The sequence below is a fragment of the Cottoperca gobio genome, chromosome 16 (genome assembly GCF_900634415.1).
Source record: "Cottoperca gobio chromosome 16, fCotGob3.1, whole genome shotgun sequence".
Lineage (NCBI taxonomy): Eukaryota > Metazoa > Chordata > Actinopteri > Perciformes > Bovichtidae > Cottoperca > Cottoperca gobio.
Window position 1 is genome coordinate 18,250,919 of NC_041370.1, and position 20,557 is coordinate 18,271,475.

At 40.1% G+C, this 20,557-nt stretch overlaps 1 protein-coding gene across 3 annotated transcripts; it reads right to left on the reverse strand.

The window, feature by feature from the left end:
• Positions 1–147: 147 nt before the first annotated feature.
• On the reverse strand, positions 148–8,249 carry ncam3 (neural cell adhesion molecule 3). Of its 3 annotated transcripts, XM_029452081.1 has the most exons (16): positions 8,074–8,249; positions 7,491–7,562; positions 7,171–7,368; positions 6,911–7,039; positions 6,570–6,713; positions 6,259–6,376; positions 5,661–5,815; positions 5,355–5,488; positions 4,528–4,663; positions 4,275–4,442; positions 3,959–4,078; positions 3,023–3,150; positions 2,741–2,909; positions 2,162–2,357; positions 1,922–2,050; positions 148–1,356 (listed from the first exon to the last, which is right to left on the reverse strand). In XM_029452081.1, the coding sequence occupies exons 1-16, from the start codon at positions 8,138–8,140 to the stop codon at positions 1,329–1,331; spliced, it is 2,091 nt and encodes a 696-aa protein (XP_029307941.1). In that variant the 5' UTR covers positions 8,141–8,249; the 3' UTR covers positions 148–1,328. The 3 variants fall into 3 exon arrangements, with proteins under 3 accessions (XP_029307941.1, XP_029307942.1, XP_029307940.1); XM_029452082.1 differs by lacking the exon at positions 1,922–2,050; XM_029452080.1 differs by lacking the exon at positions 148–1,356 and having other exon boundaries at positions 1,775–2,050.
• Between the last annotated feature and the right edge of the window lie 12,308 nt (positions 8,250–20,557).

Sequence of the window (20,557 nt, forward strand, 5' to 3'; positions counted from 1 at the left end):
ACCTCTCAATTAACATTTTCCATTTTGACAGAATTTGTGCAACCATGAAAGACTAAATGATATTACTGTAGAATTTGAAGATTTTACAAACATTCATTTGGTGAGAAAACCCATAAAGAAAACCCATAAATCTTTTGTACAGTCCAGGTTTTTATCAAATGCAAAGATGTAACAGCATGTGTATCTACAGCAATATACAGTGTTCAATACAATATCACAACAATTTTAAAACACTTCATTAAGATGTTCAGGTCAATTGCAAACATAACATACTTATGTCAAGTTAAATATTTAACTGTTGTTAAATATTGTTGTTTAATTACCGTGAATATTAATATGATTACAAATACAAAATAACTTTTAGCATAAGTCAATTTTGTTAGCTGTATATATGTTTTACATGTTGGCTATTATTACAGGTACTTTAAAGGATATTTTCATAATAAAAGTTGCTTTTAATTACAGTACAGCTCCCCTATGGGGCCAGTGTTAGTTGCCAACCATTTATAAAGTTCTTCCACAAAAATGTGCTTAACAGTAAAGCTGGTTAAAAAGTCAAATATGGCTTCATGTTCAAAGCCTGTCATGATAAATATCTCTCATGTATGGTTTAAAAACAATACATATTAGTGCATGGTGATTACATTAAGGTAATATAGGTTTAGTTTAAGCTGAAATGCCCTTTAAATGGTTCAACATACTGGTCAGTATCAGGATATAGTGTTATTTAAACTAAAATAAAGTTTAATCTTACATAACCATCAGAAGAGCAGCCATGTTAATAAAAAGTAAATAACAAAACAAAATATACAAAAAACATCATAAAGAAATGAAAAACAATTCAATAAAATAAGACCTTGTGTCTGTGTACAGCATTCAAAATGCAGAAGGTAAACATTTATTGTGACTTTTAGAAAATTTAGCAATATTCTTTTATTTCTAAGACCAATAACTTTACCCTGTAAAACACAGACATCACGATTACCCTGTAAAATGCGATTTTGTCTTCTGAACTAATCTAAATCAGAGCACACAGAACAAAAAACACAAAATGGCACCACCTCCTGCCTGTATCCTGTGTCAGTCTTCATGTGAATTGGAAACTGGGAGATTTTCAACCTGCTGTTCTCTCACTCCAACAGCAGAGACGTCTGAAACAGCCCAAACCTAACAAACCTCAACAACATCTGCAACCCTGCAGTCTGTCAGTAATGACTGACCTTTCCCATAGCAGCTGTATTCAATGTAGAGATCATTGACGTTGATATCTTCTCTATTATCTATACATCATTTACACGTTTTACTTGTCGTTTCTCCTGGTTCTGGCCTCATGCATCAGCAGTGTGCAGCTTTTTCCTGTGGGAAATAAATAATTCATAAATGAGATATTGGTCTAAAAACTGCATAGAAAAAAAGTGTACTTTAAAATAATTTACTCTGCGGGATAGATTAGATCTTCGTGCAACAGTCTAAATAAGCAGAAAAATCCATCAGACAAACTTTTATATTTTCCTCAAGTCAGCACTGTTGTTGCCAGAGTAAGACTGTCCTGCAAACAGATCTACAGTAGCAGATGTTCATGGTAAGATTTAATTCATAACGTTCGTAGTCTTTGTTTTCAAGATATTCGATAACTTATTTTGCATTTGCATTTTGTTCATTACATTTTCCTCATTTTAAATGAATGTAGCCATCAGCTCCACATATGGGGGGGTGCAGAGGACGCAGACACGCAGACAATGACTTTGGAAAAACATTTATGGAAGCATAGAATTTGGTTTACTGCTCATTCCTGCAATTGTCCATGGACTGAGCTTGCTTGGACGTCCGAGTGAAAGGAAACAGCTAACAGCAGGTATTTAAACACAGTAGAGAAGTTTTTCTCAACAAGTAGGTTTGCTGTATATGGAAATGAACATACTCGTGTTTGGTAAGGGGGGCTTTGTCGCAGGTGATCTCTGTGACTGGCCCCCCCTCCTTAGTGAGTGTCTGCACCCCCGCATCTTGCACACTGCCTCTCGGAGTGGAAATACCCTTCAGCTTCACATCTCTGCAGTCACACAAAGGTTTGAAATATGACAAATTGATGACGGATAAAAAAAGAGGTTCTATTATGTAAACATGTAAACACAGATACATGAGTATACCTGAATATACTTACCCATTAGTGCCTCCCTCTCCTTCTTCAAGCATTTTCAGTCCTGGGACTTTCTGTCCAAAGATTTTCACAGCGATGGACATTAGCAGGCCGCAGCGGTTTCTGTAGCAGCAGGTGGCGTCTACCACCAGGAATACCACCAGGAAGATCACCATGACGATGCCAATCACTCTGCCTTTGGTCATGCTGCTCGCTTTGGCTGAAGTGAGCGATGAAAAAGTATGTAGGCTAAGTATGGCAAACAAGCACCACATGTTTGTCACGCCACAGTAATAAGGTGCAGTTAATCCCAGTTCATAGTTTTTAGCCACAGTTCCTGGCTAACAGGCATGAATTACTGAACGGGCCGGGCCCAATCTGTAAGGCCCCACCTCCCCCCCAAGTACCAACCAGGGAGAAACAAAAAAACTCACATGATTACAAAGTACTACAAAGATACTCAAAATGAGTTTTTGTGTCTTGATCCAATATAGGAGAGGTGATGGGGCCTTTTGCGTGTCCGTCCCGAGGGGCCCATTGTCTCATTATCCACCCAATCTAATGGTTTAAAATGTATGATGTAAGGAGTGGGAGGCCACATACCAGGCTGTTCTGCGATGGTGAAGTTAAACGCGGCAGGGAGAGAGGAACCATTAGCGTTGACCGCTATGATTTCCAGTTGATAATCTGATCCGTAGGACAGGTCTCGCAGGGCGACAGAGTCAGCATCAGACGACAGCTGCTTCTCTTTCCACTCAGTCTCCTCTTTATCCTGAGAGAGGAGGAAGAGAGAGCAAAGGAGAGGACCGAAGGATGAAAGTAAGGAAAGAAAAAGAGCAAAGAAGAGTAATTCATTGATGAAGGCAGACTCACACCGGCTCTTACCTGTCTGTATCGTACGTCGAAGTGCAGCAGAGGAGTTCCACCATCATCAGTCTGTTTAATAGGGACATAGAAGGAGTTGCCCTCTACTTTCATCGCATCGGATGACAAAACTGGGCTGTCTGGTTCGCCTACAGAGTACACACAGGAGGCAAAGAGAAAAGAAAGAATGGATGACCAACTGATGACCAACCATGAATAATAATTAACACATACATTTATTCATATAGGCTACAGACAAATTGACTGAGCATGTCAGCTGTTATTTAATTGTATTGTTCAGTAGATCAATGTGTGCATATAAACCACATACACTAGCATGCATGAATACTTGCACTTACTATACATTGTTCATCAATTAATGGGCATCATTATATCAATATATATATATATATATATATTATATATATATATATATATATATATATATATATATATATATATATATATACACACACGCACACGCACAAGCACACGCACACACACACACACACACACACACACACACACACACACACACACACACACACACACACACACACACAGAAACTACTTAAGTACTATGCTTTAGTTCAGTTTTGAGGTAATTGTTCTTTACTTGAGTATTTCCATTGCATGCTACTTTATACTTCTACTCCACTACATCTCAGAGGGAATATTGTTCTCCAATACATTTATCTGACAGCTGGAGTTACTTTTCAGTTGAAGATTTTACATTATAAAACAATTGGGGAGCAACACAGTGTTAAAGATTACACTAGTGACCTTGTACAAAGTGTGAAGTCTTGTTTCTTGCCATATTTCAGATGTCTATGGGTTGTTATCAGCTCCACCAAAGAGACATTTCCTCTCTAAACACTCATTTGAAATGATGATTCAATTCAATGATTCACTACTGGTTGAAGTTGCTAATGTGTTGTTAGTGTGTGTAGCACTCACGTATTCCCAGGGTGCGGACAGTGTTTGTTTCTGAGAACTGTCCCACTCCCACTGCATTCAAGGCAGCCAAACGTACTGTGTACAATGTGAATGGCTTGAGGGTGGTGATAGCTCGGGGATCTGCAAACACAGACACACAAAAAGACACTACATCAGCTAATGTACATAATTAAATGTCATTTAAGAATTGATAGCAGAATAAAGTATACGTGTGTTAAAGCAGTTGGAAGTGTAAATTAATCAATTGACAGATTTCTTTCCTGGGAGTCATCGTGATACACAACTGCAAGTCCTCGTTGAAGAGCAGATGTTTTACCTGAAGTTGGGACTGTAACTTCCTTCCACTGTTCTGCAGCACTTTTCTTCCATTGCAGGACGAAACTTGTGATTGGTGTTCCTCCACTGATGGGTAGGGTTTTGAGGGAGAAGAGGACTGAGGTCGGTCCAGGTGAGACTGACAGGTAGTGAGGTGGACCGGGCTGGGCTGTGTGTAAGGAGGCATTGTAAAATGTATGTCAGAAGCATGCTTGTAAGTAACTTTTTTTTAAAAGACAGACATAAACTCTTACTGTGTATTGCAACGTCTCTTGATGCATTTCCTGAGTTGCTGACAGCCATGCAGGAATACAGTCCACCATCAGAGGGCACTACCTCATCAATCACCAACGTACCATCAACAACACGGACAAGACCAGAGCTAGAGTCCTGACAGAGGGAGGCACACAAGGAAATATCCAATCAGATAGTGGACAAAACATAGTCTGTAAAAGTGTTGAAAGTCAACACACAGCAAATGTGTCAGTGAGTTAGTCAGTTACATGGAGTTGACTGGAGGATTGCCTTTCAGGTCACAGAGCTCATAGTAGTTCATAGTTCTGGGGCTGCTCAAAACGTATTACAATTAATTACAGATGTCAGATTGATTGAGATGGGTCAGGTGTGGCAGTGTTTTGAATTTACTGTGGCAAATGTATTGTGTGCAGCTGATGTTGTGTGGTTGTGGTTGTGTGTGTGTGTGTGTGTGTGTGTGTGTGTGTGTGTGTGTGTGTGTGTGTGTGTGTGTGTGTGTGTGTCCATAAACTCTTACCAATGGATGTAAGAAAAAATCAATTCATTTGAATATCGCAATATTATGTCTAGTGATACTGTATCAATTCCTTAAAGCACTGTATATATTTGTAATTAATATGACTGTGATAAATGCACATGCATTTCCCACTTTTCTGAAGCATAAAAAAGTATATATTTTATGCATAGGGCTGTGTGTTATTTATACTATGAAAGTTTTCCTATATTTAAATCGCAATACATTTCCATGCCTACATTATTGCAATATATTGAAGAGTAACCCCTATATCATCATACGTATAGTAACAACAGATTCTGGCCTAATTACCAGTGTTCGTCCATTGTGTTTGTTGAGCCAGTGTAGTGCAGGCTGAGGATGACCAGAGACGTTACAGGACACAGACACGCGCTCGCCCACTGATACACTCTGCTGCTCTGCTGACACAAACACCTCTGGGGCTTCTGAAAAATCAAATGTCATTATAGTAGCCTTCAACAGAAAAGTAAACATGTCACCATGGGTGAAAAATAGGTTCATTTTTAGTGATTTATAAGTTCATTTTTGAGTTATGTTGTTATAGTGTTTCAGTGATCTAATGGAGCCATCAGAGAGGTGGAAATGAATTGAACAAACCATAAACATGAAGCATAATAGTAGCACTGCTCTCAGCGATCTTGTTGGTGGCGGTGCAGATGTACTCTCCATAGTCGACCCTGGCAACAGACTTTATAGTCAACTGGCTGCGGTCTGAGTTAAACTGATGATGTGAAGGGTCAAAGGTCACCGGCCTGAGAGAAGGGCACGCAGATCAAAACACACACTCAGTAATGCTGTAGGGATTTGTTATTCATATGGATTCAATACTAGTCAGAGGGTACTAGTCTAAATGACAAAATGACCCAGTTGTGTTGCTGATGGTAGATTGTCCTAAACCAAGTTCTGTCAGACAAGTGGAAATACAACATCCAAAATACACATTCACGTGTTAATTTTACAACACTTTGTCTATTGGCGTCTGTAGATTTCTCCTAAATTCACCAAAAGTTAACATTAGATAATGCCTAATTTGTGTATTTACAGTTAACATAACATCTAAGAAGATTTGTAATTCAAAAGATAATTGTCTCATGGTCTTCATGATTATATCTATTAGTTAAAGAGTTTATCCTATTCACCTGGAGGGTCTCCTCTTCTGAAATCTAAAATGTATTGCCCCCAAGTCAGGACTTACATGTTCCAGGTAATGTTGGGTTTTGGTAGACCGTCCACCAAACACAGCAGGGAAACGTTAGTTTCTGGTCCGGCCAGCACCTTTTTCACCTCTTCCCTCAGACGCACAGAAGGAGGAGCTGCAGGAGAGGAAAATTAAACAAAATGAGGCTTAATTTACACTTCAAATGCATTAAGTAAATTGCTAAATTTGTTTGTGCCCAACCGATGAAGCATTCATAACACTCATTGGATTTTCATGTTACGCACATCAGGTTTTGCAAGAGCCAGAAACGATCTGTGTGTCATAAATTATCTGAAAAAGATACCGACCATTGACGACTACAGACACGGAGAGTTGCTCACGGACGGGCCGTCCTCTGATCTGGGCCTTACACACGTATGTCCCAGCATCCTCTCTCTTCACCTTTTCAATGAGGACTGTATTATCGATCAGCTGACGCACTCGCTTTCCTCCTGAAGTGAGAGAAAAAAAAAGTCCAATATTCGGTCATGCTACTGCAGCTGTTTTTGTTTTTCAGTCCTATTTTATCAAATGAAATACTGCACATTTACAGTACAAAAGCTTAGCAAGTTTACAAAATGTGGTAAGTTGTTTGTGAACCATAAAACAACCCTTCAAACTGCAGTGAAGCCCCGGGCCCAGGTCCTACCTATTTCTTCTTTGTGTCTGAGCCAGTGAACATCCACGGCTGGCAGGCCCGTCACCAGACATGGCACCAAACCGTCTGTGCCCTCCAGAAACTCATGGTAGGTGTTGGTGCTTCCAAATGATGGACCCTCTGACAAAAGAGGAGGAGGTTAGGATGCTTACTTTCTATGCAATAAAGCAAAATTATTGATTTCATCCTCACAAATAAGCTTGATAGTATCCATTTCTAGACTGTTTCATCAACTGCTAATTGTTACGTACCATAAACAAACAGCTGTGTCGAGACTTCATCTTTGTGTCCGTTGTGAAACTCACAGTGACACATATATCTGCCCGCATCCTGCATCGTAGCGTTCTCAATATTCAATTTAGAGGTAGTCTCATCCACCACTGTCACCTTTTCTTCATCGTCGATTATTTCCCCATCCTTCAGCCACGTTATCTCTCCCTCTCCCCCGGCTATAGGACAGAAGAGGAGCACAGGAGGAATAGACAGAGTAAAAATAAATGCTTATTTCAAACTGGAACATTTCATTCACATTGAGTTTCATGAGTCGTCACATGAAATTGAAATGACTCACCTTTACACAGCTGTAAGATCTCTTCTCCCACTAGAAAATCTTTCTTACTGCTAAGGATTTCCATCTTTGCATCTAGAGGAGAGGAGAATAGTTTTTCTTTTGCACCTGTTTCAGCTTGTTTCAAAAGGCATTTAGAAATCAATGGTTCTCAAATGTTTGTGCTCCTGATTGATGCTCTGTGGGAGAGCATCGCTTAAGTTGATGGCAAAATAGTTTGATTAACGTCCACATCATAAATTCTTTACGATTACTAAACTAACCGTGGCAAAACATTGTATAACAAAAATATCGATTTTAGTTTCATAGATGAGTAAATATCATTATTTGTCATTTTTAAACAAAGAAATTGACTGATATAACATATATGTTTCTAATCTAACTGGCAGAAACTTGAAACTTGTATTTTCCTTGTTAACTTTTTATTTGTAACAAAGACATAAATTATGTTCTGCTTACACTTCAAGGTAATAACATATACCTATGTTGCTCAACGTTTCATATATCAGCCATGCAGTTGTATCAAATCATATCATTACAACACCGTTAGTCACGTTAAAATCTTAATAATGTCAACAGAACTTACCTGTGCCGTGCAGCAGCAGCAGCAGCAGCAGGGCCATCTTTAGTATGAGAGTTGATTGGTTGGTCATTTTCACCTGGCAGCTGAGAGCCAATCCCGTATGACTATAAATCAGAAGTCTGTCTGTTGAGTCAGAATTGTTTTATTTTTCAGTCAGCACAGCTGGACAGAAAGACCGAATACTTATCTAATAAAGTTTACAAATAACCAGAAATCTGCCTAAAACCTCAAATATCTGTGACTCTGTATCAGGCTGACACGCAGACACTTGTTGTTTCCTATCCACCTAACGTAGCATCAGTATGATAGAGAGAGGGTCTGTGTCAGGGGTTATATAGGGCACAGGAGCAGTGGAGATGAGAGGAAACGAGAAAGGGGTGGGGTAGGAGAGAGAGGAAGAGAGAGAGAGAGAGAGAGAGAGAGAGAGAGAGAGAGAGAGAGAGAGAGAGAGAGAGAGAGAGAGAGCATTGTTTTCTCATCCTCCTTTAATCCCAACAGAGTTACTGTTGGTCATTACTCACTATCCTCTTTTGTCTGTCTCTATTTTTCTAAATTTGTATCTCTTATTGTTTTATTTCCCACTCTCTCTCTCTCTCTCTCTCTCTCTCTCTCTCTCTCTCTCTCTCTCTCTCTCTCTTCTCTCTCTCTCTCTCTCTCTCTCTCTCTCTCTCTCTCTCTCTCTCTCTCTCTCTCTCTCTCTCTCTCTGTCTCTCTCTCTTTCTCTCTAGGCTACCGGATGAAAGCAAGGGAGGCAGTCCCCCCAGGGGAAGAAGAGATGGGGAAAGATATTGTTATCATTCAAATCGTTTTTTCCTCTTACGTTTTAAAAGGGCTCACATTCTTCTCGAGCACACGTAACAGACTGCACACACAGCTTGCCAAATTCACCACGCTGCCACCATTCACATTTCCTGAAAACGTACATCCTTTAGGATGCTAAAATCAACGCACCTCAGTGACACCCATTCTACTACAAAGAAAACTTTTTCTGAACTTCGTGATTGCAAAATAAACTGAATTTGATGGGTGTTGATTGTCAACAAAGTCTAGAACGTTTAATCATCTAATTCAAACTCAAGCTTTTGTATAACATCAAAGTCATATCAAAGTAGACTTTGAAGTAAAATTTTGATTAAAGTCAGTGGTGTGTAGAAATATATTCAAGACATTTGAATTAAAGAGTAAATAACATTCTCACACTAGACCTTTCAACGTGTCATTACATGTAAAGCACAGATGTTACTAATAACAGTAATGGTGTGTCTGCTCTATTTAACTGGCAGTAATGCTACTGAGTAAGCATGTATACAGCAGGCTTTGTGATGGTGATGGTCTAGTGGTGTAGTGGTACGGCTCCCAAATACAACACCAGATGTTTGTGCGTTCAAAACCAGGGCTGCCACCATTGTACCCCTGAGCAAGGTACTTGACCCCGACTTGCTCCAGGGGGACTGTCCCTGTAGTTAGTTCACTGTTAATCGCTCTGGATGAGAGCGCCTGCTAAATGACCAGTAATGTAATGTAAAAAGTAGGAAAAGGTGTAAATAATACAATTAATGACAGCTGAATTCCATTTAGTAGTTCATTTTGTCGACTTGGTTAAAGGGCTCATCACTTCTATTGGCCAACAGCCGGCCTGCCCCTCCCAACTCTGCCATGATAGCCTGTCAGCGTCCCCACACTGCCGTCCTGTCAGCCGAAGTCCAAAGTGGCCCCCTTATCAGGAGGTGCTATTATGGCTCATTAGAATGAAGTGTGCTCATAATGACGGCTGTTAGCGAGGGCCATTAACAAGGGCGGGCACACTCTGACAGCTGCCCGACATCAAATTATTTTGAGCCAGTTTTTTTCATGTTAACTCTTGTAATAAGTGATACAATTACCAAAACTAGTTTTTTAATTGACACTGCTGTGCCCATTGTTAGTGCAGGCCAAATGCATCAACATTAACACAATTGATACTCAAACATCTGTATGTATATGTATGTCTCTCTTTTCATTACACAGTTTCAAAATTATATTAATGTACAAAGTGATTTGGTCCATTGATTATTATGATTGATTGTATTATTGATCTTACTCAATAGGCAACAGAGAACTCGACCAACACATTCAAATCTAATACATTTTGGAATGAAACACTTGAAACTAGAGAAAATAAAATGATCTCTGGAAAAAACAGAGATTCTTTAAAAAAAGAAAAGAAAAAACTTAAGGATGCATTTTTGTCATGTCTGCCTCTGAACAGAGCTTTTACTGTATCATAAAAAACTGATGTTACTATATTATCACAGTAGCTGACATTTGAAATGCTTTTTTAAGTCACTCTTCCACAGGAACATAGCATAGGGACTTGCTAGAGGACACCACAGCAGGGTGTTTGATTGTGTACTGTCTGTTTTCGACTCAAATTCATTGTATGCAGTACAAATATAATTCATTTACATAACTCGTTTTTGTGTCTGTGTATATATAATACAGATACACAAACAATGTATACAAAAACAGCTTCATGCAACACACATAATGACAGAAACAATGCTGTGATAGCTGAAGACATGAGGCGGGACGGGCAGGAAGGAGAGAGAGATGGAGACAGACTCACACACCCACCCTCTCCGATAAAACTGACCTGTTGTATGTGCATTTCCTCAAGAATCTTTGCAATACAGATAAGCTTGGCTCATTGGTTCATATAGTCAGTAAACAATACCGTCTAAAGGACACTGTTTTTACGCTTTTATTTTCGACCTGAGAGATGCTATGTTCGGTAAAAATATGTCAACAAATGTTTTTCCCCTTTTGGAATGCATCCTGATTGGCATGCATGATACTGTACTTACAGTGTATGTAAAATGTAATGCATATTGTTAGGCTGTTCTAGGACTGAACACAGGCACATATGGTTCCTTCAACTGAACTTTGATCAGTAATGTTTGTATTATTGTGCTTGAAGTTTATCAAGTCAGAACATATGAGCCTGTAAACAGAGATTAATCTTCACTTATGCCAAGTCTTCTGCAAAAATGATCTTGACAATTATTCAAATCTAGTTAGAGCTTCCATGTCTACAATTTATAACAACTTAAATTCCTGTCACTGACAGGTCAAGAAATAGATCAAAGTTAAAGTCATTTCTTTTCATTCTAAAAGAAAATAAGTCAAAGGGCGCCCCTGTAACTAACCTGGTAGAGCGAGGGCTAATGTACAAAGGCTGTGTCCTTACCGCAGTGACCAGGATTCAAATATGAATAGTGACCCTTTGCTGCATGTCATCCCCTCGCTCTCCCCATTTCTCTCTATAGCCGTTCTATACATCAAAGGCAAAAAGCTCTAAAAACTATCTCTGAGAAAAAAAGTCAAAATTCTCAATCCGGTTCTGACGTCACTCTATAGTATTACTGTAACATCAAGATTCAGGAAGTACTTAGTGTACACGCACAGAGATAGTAATCAGTGCTTAGCCGGCACACGCCACACGTCACGTCAATGGCTTGTGTGCATGTGTCTGTGTGTAATGCCCCCTGTCACACACAACCACTCCACCCAGCTGAAAGTATGGTTGACATAAACTATATGTTAGCCTGTGTGTGTGTGTGTGTGTGTGTTGTGTGTGTGTGTCTCGTTACAAGATTAGTTTACTTTAGTCAACTCTAAAATGTTTTTAATTTGAAGTTGTTTTTAATAATCATACATATTTAATATTTATACTGTGCCCTTATCCTGTGAGATAGAACAATTAGTTGTCTTACACTCCTTAAAATCAAGAAGGCCTCGCGACCCCCCTTGAAGCTTTGGCGACCCCCACTGGGGTCCCATCCCCCGGGTTAGGAACCACTGGCTAAAACTGTGTAAGAAAATATAAACTTTATAAATATATAATATAACCTTTTTTCTTCTGGGTCTCAGGAGGATATTCTTGATTGTGTGTTGTGTGTTGCACTACAAGACTACAGATGTAATTGAAGGTTATCCACACTACAGACAATGGTCTGCTGCTGTGGACACAAATCTGTTTTGGTCAAATAGACCCGAGCTGGAATAAAAAAAGATGGAGTTCCTGCGATACAATTACCGCAGAGTGTGTGCCGCACATCACGTGCCTCTCTTCACACACCGACCACCACCTACCACTGCGATTGGTGAGTTTTACTGTGTGTGTGTGTGTGTGTGTGTGTGTGTGTGTGTGTGTGTGTGTGTGTGTGTGTGTGTGTGTGTGTGTGTGAGTGTAATAAAGAGGGTTTACTGTATGTGTTTATGAAATCTTCCCTTTTTCCCTCATCATCTCCCCAAGGCAACAGCTCAACAAAAGAAAAGGTCTCTGTCAACATCAACACTAGAGGCTAAGATAAGACCCGCTAACAAATAACTTACAGTAATGCAGCACGGAGAGGCTACGTGCCAGTTTGCTGAACACTGTGTCACTGGACCTCCACACCGTCCACGAGTACTGCTGGCCCCGCTCTGACGGACATGTAGAAGTGCAAATACACAAAATCTGTTGTTTTTCTTTATTTAAATGCTTCAACTTTCCAACTACAGAAATCCTGTACTGTTAAGTTCTACTACTCCTCATTCTCTCAACATCAAGCTAACGACAGAAAAGCAGAGCAAGGCAGCCCGTTTGAATGATATCTGCTAAATGAGAGGCCACATGTGTTTGGAAGAAAACATCCTTAACGGAAATTCTAGTAAAAAAATCAGCTGCTGGCAGACCACTCGTGGCCGGTGCGGTGTTTGGACATGAATTCATTCACTCATGTGATGGCATGCAAAATAAACTATAAGTCAAATAAACATGGCTCCATTCTGGTAATAGTGTTTATATTGCAAAGCTGGGATGAGGTTAACTACTTCCCCTTCAGTTCAAAATGTCAATGGAAACTTGAACTGAAGTGCGCCATTGTAACAGAGGTATGTCTTTTATCTATCTCTTAGTAAATATGTGATGCTCAATGGAAAACTAATCTGATTGGAATCCTGAGCAGGGTTATGTGTCTCAATCCATCTGAGAAACATGTAAGACAAAGAAACTATTGTTGCAACTTTATTCTGGATTTCAGTGATTTACCGTAACAATGACGGAGTCTGGTTTCAGATGACAGATTAATGTTCGTCTGAATATGTGAAGAATTTAGAGTTTTTCAGATTTTCTTCACTAATTTTAGCACTTTCAATCAGGGTTAGGTGTTAGACGCACATACACACAACCCGAAGACATTATGCTTCAGCTCACAGCAGTCGTAGTGGCAAACAGCTCTATAACCAGCACACATTTATTTAGAACTAGATTATTTTCTGTATCGCTCATCCTAAAGCTGTGTGTTTACAAATGCCTCAGTACCATTTCCCTCAGTTATTCCACTTGATGTAAAAATGGTCACGCGTTCCACCCACTATGAGTTTGTTTTCATTTTGTTTTACCTTGTCATTAATTTTCTTATCATTTCAGACCGTGTTTCCTCCTCACTGCCTGCAATCAACTTATTCCCCTCACCTGGTGTCCACATCCCATCTCCTCACCTGCTTCTCATTCCCTCATTAGTTCTCTCAGAGGATATATACCAGTTCTCTCCCACTTGTCCCCTGCCAGATTGTCTTGTGTTTTCCTGCCAAGCTCTCCAGCGATCTTCTAGTTTAAATCTGTTTGCCTGACCTGCCCGTTTTGACCCTGCCTGTCTCCGGACTCTGATTCGACTGCCTGCTCCTTACTGGATTTGTTTGCCTTTTGGACTGATTTACCGGTTTTTGACCCTGCTTGGATTGATGAAACATCTGCAGCTGGATCTGGGCTTGGATGTTCAGATAAAAGATCTGATGGCGACATTCAGGATTGTTTAGACTGCCAAGCTATTTGATGAGGGACATGGCTTTGGCGTTTCTTAACGAAATCCCTTAAATATTTCCTCCTGCTTATCTTTCTGTGGGCATATAGGACTATCAGTGGACTACCAAGCAGACGGACAGATGTTAGAAGACTGTCCATCACCTCTTTTTGTCCCCTGCTACTCCACTATTAGTTTCCTGCATTGCACAAGAGGCCAGGAAGAGAGGAGCACAGAGCAGGAAATAGTCCGGGTCACTCCCATTATTAGCTGAAGGGGGTGCAGAGGTTTGGCTAAAGACACGACACGCTAAAAACACACACAATGCATGAACACACGGTGCACACACTGCAGTTTGTTTATTAGTTGTTTATGGGACAACAATGGTTGGCGTCAACAGAGGTTTGGATGACCTCAGGGCGTCTCTTTTACTGTCTTCTCTCAGTATAAATATAAACTGGATAAATATAGCCAGCAGCTGAATTGCTGTCACTTTCACGTTAACAATAGAGAGTATAGAGAAGGGAAGTATTCTTTTTGTTTAGAGTCCGGTCTGCCGCTATTTCAGTGACAGTGATGATGTTACAGACGTGAGCACAAACTCGTGTACTGCGTGTGAGGAATAAGCAGTATATTTGGATTACTACTAATTATAACTGCACTGTTGCAACATTGTATTTTCAATACGTAATAGATCCTGGTAGTATACATGTTTGTTCTCGTAATCCCGTAGAGCAGAAAATGTGATTCACTTTTATTTACGGTATAGGTAAGACTCTTTGTGCTAACCAGTTGTCATATAATTAGTAAACGCTCAGTATATTTTAGTAAAGTGAACAAGAAGAAGACTGCAACAAAGTTTCTAAAGTAAACATGAAAAAGTTCTTGCGTCGTTAAAACTTGATTTATCTTGATAAAGTGACTCCGTGAATAGAAAGTTATAATAGTTACTGAAGAATGTTACCCAATATAAGTTGAAAACTACTGCCAAACAAACATGGAAGTGAGAAAAAGATTTGTCAAGTCTCAGTCAGTCCAAGCTTTGACCTTTTTCAGTTTGACTTTGAAATGATCAAATCTTTTTTATGTTAGATTTATAGGCGATCATAGCGTCCCCTTGAAAATATCTGGAGCTCGACTGAAGTGTGGCGAAACAAAAGAATGGAAATAAATGAATTCTGTTGTATCTGCATAGGTTACTGCGAATGAAAATCTGTTGACATGACATCAGCTGATTAAAGGAAAACACCGGTCTGCAGAAATACTCTGATGCACTCCTGATGCATTTAATATATTGTGGCTCCACGTACAGTTGTGAGCTGAGTGAAATGTTGAGCATCACATGTTTTACATCCCGGCAGTGTTATGTAGCTCACTCTCTATCTTTTTTCAACTGTCTGAATTAGTCAAATGAAGTAGGTATCTTCCAATCTTGCAGTCTTAGTCTAAGTACAAAATTCCCTTGGTCTGTTTTTCTGGACATTGTTCCCTTGCAGAGCAGCGTATTGATAGTAACACAAAGACGACATCTTGTACTAAAAAGACTGAAAAGGAACATACCCACTTTATTTGAGTAACTCAGATTTTTGAGAAAAGGTTTGGCTAAACCTGGGAATTAATTTCAACAGACAATGCAGGAACAAACTTAATTATATTAAGTTATAAGGCTATAGGTACAGGAGGTAGGCTAGCTATTATTTCTAAGTGAATATTTATGAATAATATATTTCATACAAAGATCATGTAACTAAAAGCTCTACTTGAACATTTAGGTATTTGAGTGTTTGCTCAGGTGCACTAACAAACACCTACCTGTTGAACAGAACACTTTCAGTTTCTCGTACCAAAACCAGACTCTTTCAGCCAGTCATGTTTAACCAGACAAATGTGAAAAAGTGATTTAACAACCTAATTAATGCATTCAATGTGCTAGTAACCCATATGTAGTCATTTAACATCAACTGAGCTCCAAAACAATCCCATAATATATATTTTTAATTCAGTCTCTGAAGATTCTCGACCTGCTGTATAACAACAATCCTGCAGGATGTTGATATGAAGGCTGCATTAAGTACAATCACAGTGGACCATGGAAGCTACCATCCCTGTGCGCCTGCCAGTCTGACGATGTGACCTGGAGCTATTAGCCTACGCGACTGTTGTGTCTGGGCCTCATTCAGAGGTTTCTGCTGTTTATTTTCTTTAGTCTTTTTTGGGCCACCCTGATCACATCCTCTTACACGCTACTCACACTGTCATCCGTCTCCCCCCAAAACACACCCACCCAGCCAGCCACACGAAGGCATGTGTGTAGTGTAAAATAATAATAATAATAATAATAAAAAATCAGTCAATTTAATCTTTAACTTTGTTTATTGTGCGTTTTATCTCTTTTTTGGCAAATGTATTACAGATATTACAGAGCAGATCTATGTATGGGGCTTTGGGGGAGGGAGAAAGACACATTTATTTAAGAGGCGCTGCATTATTTACACAATATTATGTGTGTATTATTAACACGATATCCATATTTCATTTTTTAAATATCATGTTTTTTGTCAATACCATTATATCGCGACTCCCTGCTCTCAACAGATAAGATGAGACTAAACACAATGTTTCCTGGTTCACTCAAGTCTCTCTCTCTAATTTAAGGTGAAGCCCTGCATGGGAATAATATGGATGTCCTCTCAGCACTTTTGCCTTGGGGATCTTTGACCTGTCCTCATCCTCGTCCTCCTCCTCCCTCCCAGGCTCTCTGTCTGACTGTCTGTGTCTCTACGTGACTGGCCCAGGGTCCGTCAGTGCCAGTGGAGGCCGCCATGGCAGTAGATAACACTAACTAGCTTCCTGCCATTACTGCTAATTGCCCCTGGCCCGGAACTGTGCAGACACCCTGGGTGGGGCGTGACTGAAAAGTGTGTGTATCCCTGTGTGTGTGTGTTTCAGAAATGTAAGTTATTCACATTTTTGCAAATGCTACTTACCTGTTTTAAGGCAGAATGTATCACTGTATATGTCCAATGTCCAGGGGAAACATATGGTTGATGTGTTGTCAGTATAAGAGAGGCTAAAGGGTATGTAGACAGCGGAGAAATGGATGGGACAGATAGTATATGTAGCCAGACAGAATGTGTATGTTGTCTAAGTATGTCTATGACAAAGCAGAAGAGGAAAGGCTCATCATCAAAACTTGCTAAATAGCTATGAGATGGTTGACGTATGTCCAAATATGGAAGATCAGTTATACAGTGTACTTGGGAAGACCTGGTGTGTTCATCTAAAGGACTTTACATTATTTAGATTGATGTCAGACAGAATTATAAGTTATCTAAATGAATTAAGGACAAAGCAATAATAAAGTAAGTAAAAGGTCACAACGCAATATTAATAGTCGAAAATAAGTGAATATTCTGGAGCATCAACAGCAATTCAGTACTAAAATAATGAAGAAAAGAAAGTAAGCTGAATAAGATGAGTGCTAAAACAGTGTCGAGACATAATGCCATATACTGTATTTAACAAGAAGGCGATGGTGCATCGATATTCCTGATTTCTTTCCTGTCGTACAAAAAGGGAGAAGAGGATGTTTAGATGTGACACTGTATGTTATCACTGGTCTCTCTGCAGATGTCTACAGCAGGCTATATGACCCGGGGGAGGGCTGACAGTGGGCTGTATGTATCTAACAAACACATCGAGCACGGACAATTTAGCAATGCAAATGATACCAAAACATCATGGTTATATAGTTTTCAGGGGACTGCAGGTTTAGTGTAAAAGCACAACAACAAAATAATCCAATTATTTTAAGGCCTTAAGGGTGGTGTGTGTACGTATTGTGTGGCTGAAAACTAACAAGTCCTCCAACTCCAACATATAGATTGTTTGTTCCTAACCGCTAATATGACCCATAGATAACATGGATATGTTCTGTTTATTTATTTATTTTTGATCTTGTGTGTACAATTTTGTATGTCTTTTTGTATGGTTGTATGTGTACCTAGAAAAACACTATATAAATTAACTGTATTATTATTTATTACTATTATTCAACACATACTCCTACCTAAACGTAACCTACACCGTTTTAAACACATGGTTAACGTTGTGAAACAGTCGTAGTTTGCTTAGGCAACTAAATGACTTGGTTGAGTTAAAATAACTATGTTTGTTACATATTGTAGGCTACCTAACGTAAATTAAATATGTTGACTTTGGTTTCATGCAGGACACGAACAGGGATCTCCATCTGGGTGAAAGTCCTGTGTTTGTTTGACCCAGCCATCCACTCGATTTCCTCCATACGGGGACTTTGTCGCTCTTTATACTACGTCACGTCACTTCCTCCTTTGCTCTCTATATAATACCTACGGCCACTGACAATGGCCGCCTTACAATAAACCTAAATATGGGAAATCTTTCGGGGGAGGACAGTCCATCCATCCATCCATCGTCTACCGCTTATCCGGGATCGGGTCACGGGGGCAGCAGCTCCAGTAAGGAACCCCAATCTTCCCTTCTCCGGGCCACATCCTCCAGGGAGGACAGTCTTCATTTACAATTAAAAGGATGTCAAAAGATTGATATTGCATATAAATATTGTACATACTGAAATGGGGGGAAACAACTAGGCAGGTCGCTTCATATTTACCGCAAAGACGTTATCGTGGTATCAATCTTCTCATCGAACTCTCAAATTAACGTGTTTCTACAAACGTCCAAGTATATCTTTAAACCAGTGGGAAGAAATACAAATAGAAATGCATACACAAAACCCCGGCCCAGATAACAACCCAGGGGTGCTGTTAGAGTTTGGAGCTGACGTTCACAGCAGCGGGTGTGGTTGTTGGAACTGGTCACTTACATTCATGCCTGGCCCCTTGTGTATTCAAAATGTTTATTCGGATCCAAATAGGTTAGTGGATAGATTAATTGAGAAGAAACACTACAGGGACATTGTTTGGATCAAGCTTCATGTGGCAGAAGATTTATGCACTCATAACCATTGAACCTGAGCAGACACAAACACTGATCGAAAACATTTGGTTGTCCTTGACTGAAGCTTCACCGGATAAATGTGAGCATTGCTCTGGGCAGAGGACGCCAGTAAGACTTGACTGACTGAATGCTGCAGACTTTAAAAAGATTAAAGAATCTTCTGAAGAGTTATTGGCTATCTTGTGTAAGTGTGTACGTCTACAGTATGTTGATGAGAAGAGTGCATCAAAGCAGCCGAGCATCCTGTGGGCAGCCCAGGGCAGGACCAGTGGGCACAAGGCAGCAGCGAGGTGGGTGTCCTGGAGCAGGCACCACACCGTCTGCCTCGGAAGATACACACACACACACACACCCTCCCCGGGCACAAAAGGCCACCATGTAATTGAAGTAGTGTCAGAACTCAGGGGAGGGAGAGCTGGGGGAGACACACAAACACACACCCACACACATATGAGCTATTCTACAGCATTAACCAATTTAACTTAGAAATCAATCTTACATTTACAATGTTGTGTACCATTTAAAGATAAAGTTAAGGACAAAAACAATAATTGAGGCATGCGCATTAACACTTTTTATTGGCTTAGTGTCAGATTATTAATCATTGAAATGTATACGAGAACTAGTCACTTACTTATAAACACAACACTTTTTATATAGTGCTATATTCTCTATGTCATCATACATCATTTTATCTTATTTGATCTTTATATGACTAGTGCTCTCGTTGCGACTAGTGTTTTTTATTGCTGATCAATTAAGTAAAATGAAAGTTACGTATGTAACTATGGTTCTATGAATCCTGGATGACCGCCAGAGGCCGTGTTTAACACTGAATATCTTCAGTCTCGCGCATTGCGCAGGTTGAATATACTTATATCAACAGCTCACGTGTGACCTCGGATGACCCCGGACATGTATAAGATCCGTTGTCATCGATGATATCAGTCCTACACAATCTTCTCACAAAATCACAAGATTCCGAGTGACTAAGAACTCTGGCGGTCATCCAGGATTCATAGAACCGTAGTTACATACGTAACCTTCGTTCTATTTAATCCTTACTGACCACCAGAGGCAGTGCTTAACACTGGATGACTTATAACAACAGAGTCGCGAGGAATCCCGACTACCTATCTCATAAAGGTAGAGCAGAGGGACTCTGCAGAAGAACCACACCTAACGGATGAGGGGTGGCTACATGTGCCCGGGGATGCCCATGTGGCTGCAGCACATATATCCTCCAAGGACACACCTCTCAGGGTTGCCCATGATTGGTGGAGTAGAGTGGCACTTTACTCTGGGCGGCAGAGAACGGTCATTCGCCCTGTATGCATGGGAAATTACATCCACAATCCAGTGGGACAGGCGCTGCTTTGAGAGAGCGTAGCCTTTCCTAGGACCACCGTAACAGATAAAGAGTTGTTCTGACTGTTGTATGCATGCGGTATACCCGATATAAGCTCTGAGGGCTCTTGACCTTTCCTCCCCGTCTCCTACGGGGGGTTCAAACTGTGCCAACTGGATAGGCCGATTCAGATGGGGGCCTTGGGGCACTCGAGGGGTGCAACCTCAGAGCTCCCTTTAAGAAGAGGAATACCAGCCTGTGGCTATTATTGCATATTTTAATCTGAAAAGAGATGGACCAGGAATGCCTTGGG

What these genes read in the sequence shown, in the direction of transcription:
- ncam3 (XM_029452080.1), bottom strand. Translation starts at nt 8,140, where the DNA reads ATGACCAACCAATCAACTCTCATACTAAAGATGGCCCTGCTGCTGCTG. An exon ending in TATTATGCTTCATGTTTATG is followed by an intron (nt 5,489 to 5,660) that starts GTTTGTTCAATT and finishes TTGATTTTTCAG; the next exon opens with AAGCCCCAGAGGTGTTTGTG. An exon ending in AACACAATGGACGAACACTG is followed by an intron (nt 4,664 to 5,354) that starts GTAATTAGGCCA and finishes TCCCTCTGTCAG; the next exon opens with GACTCTAGCTCTGGTCTTGT.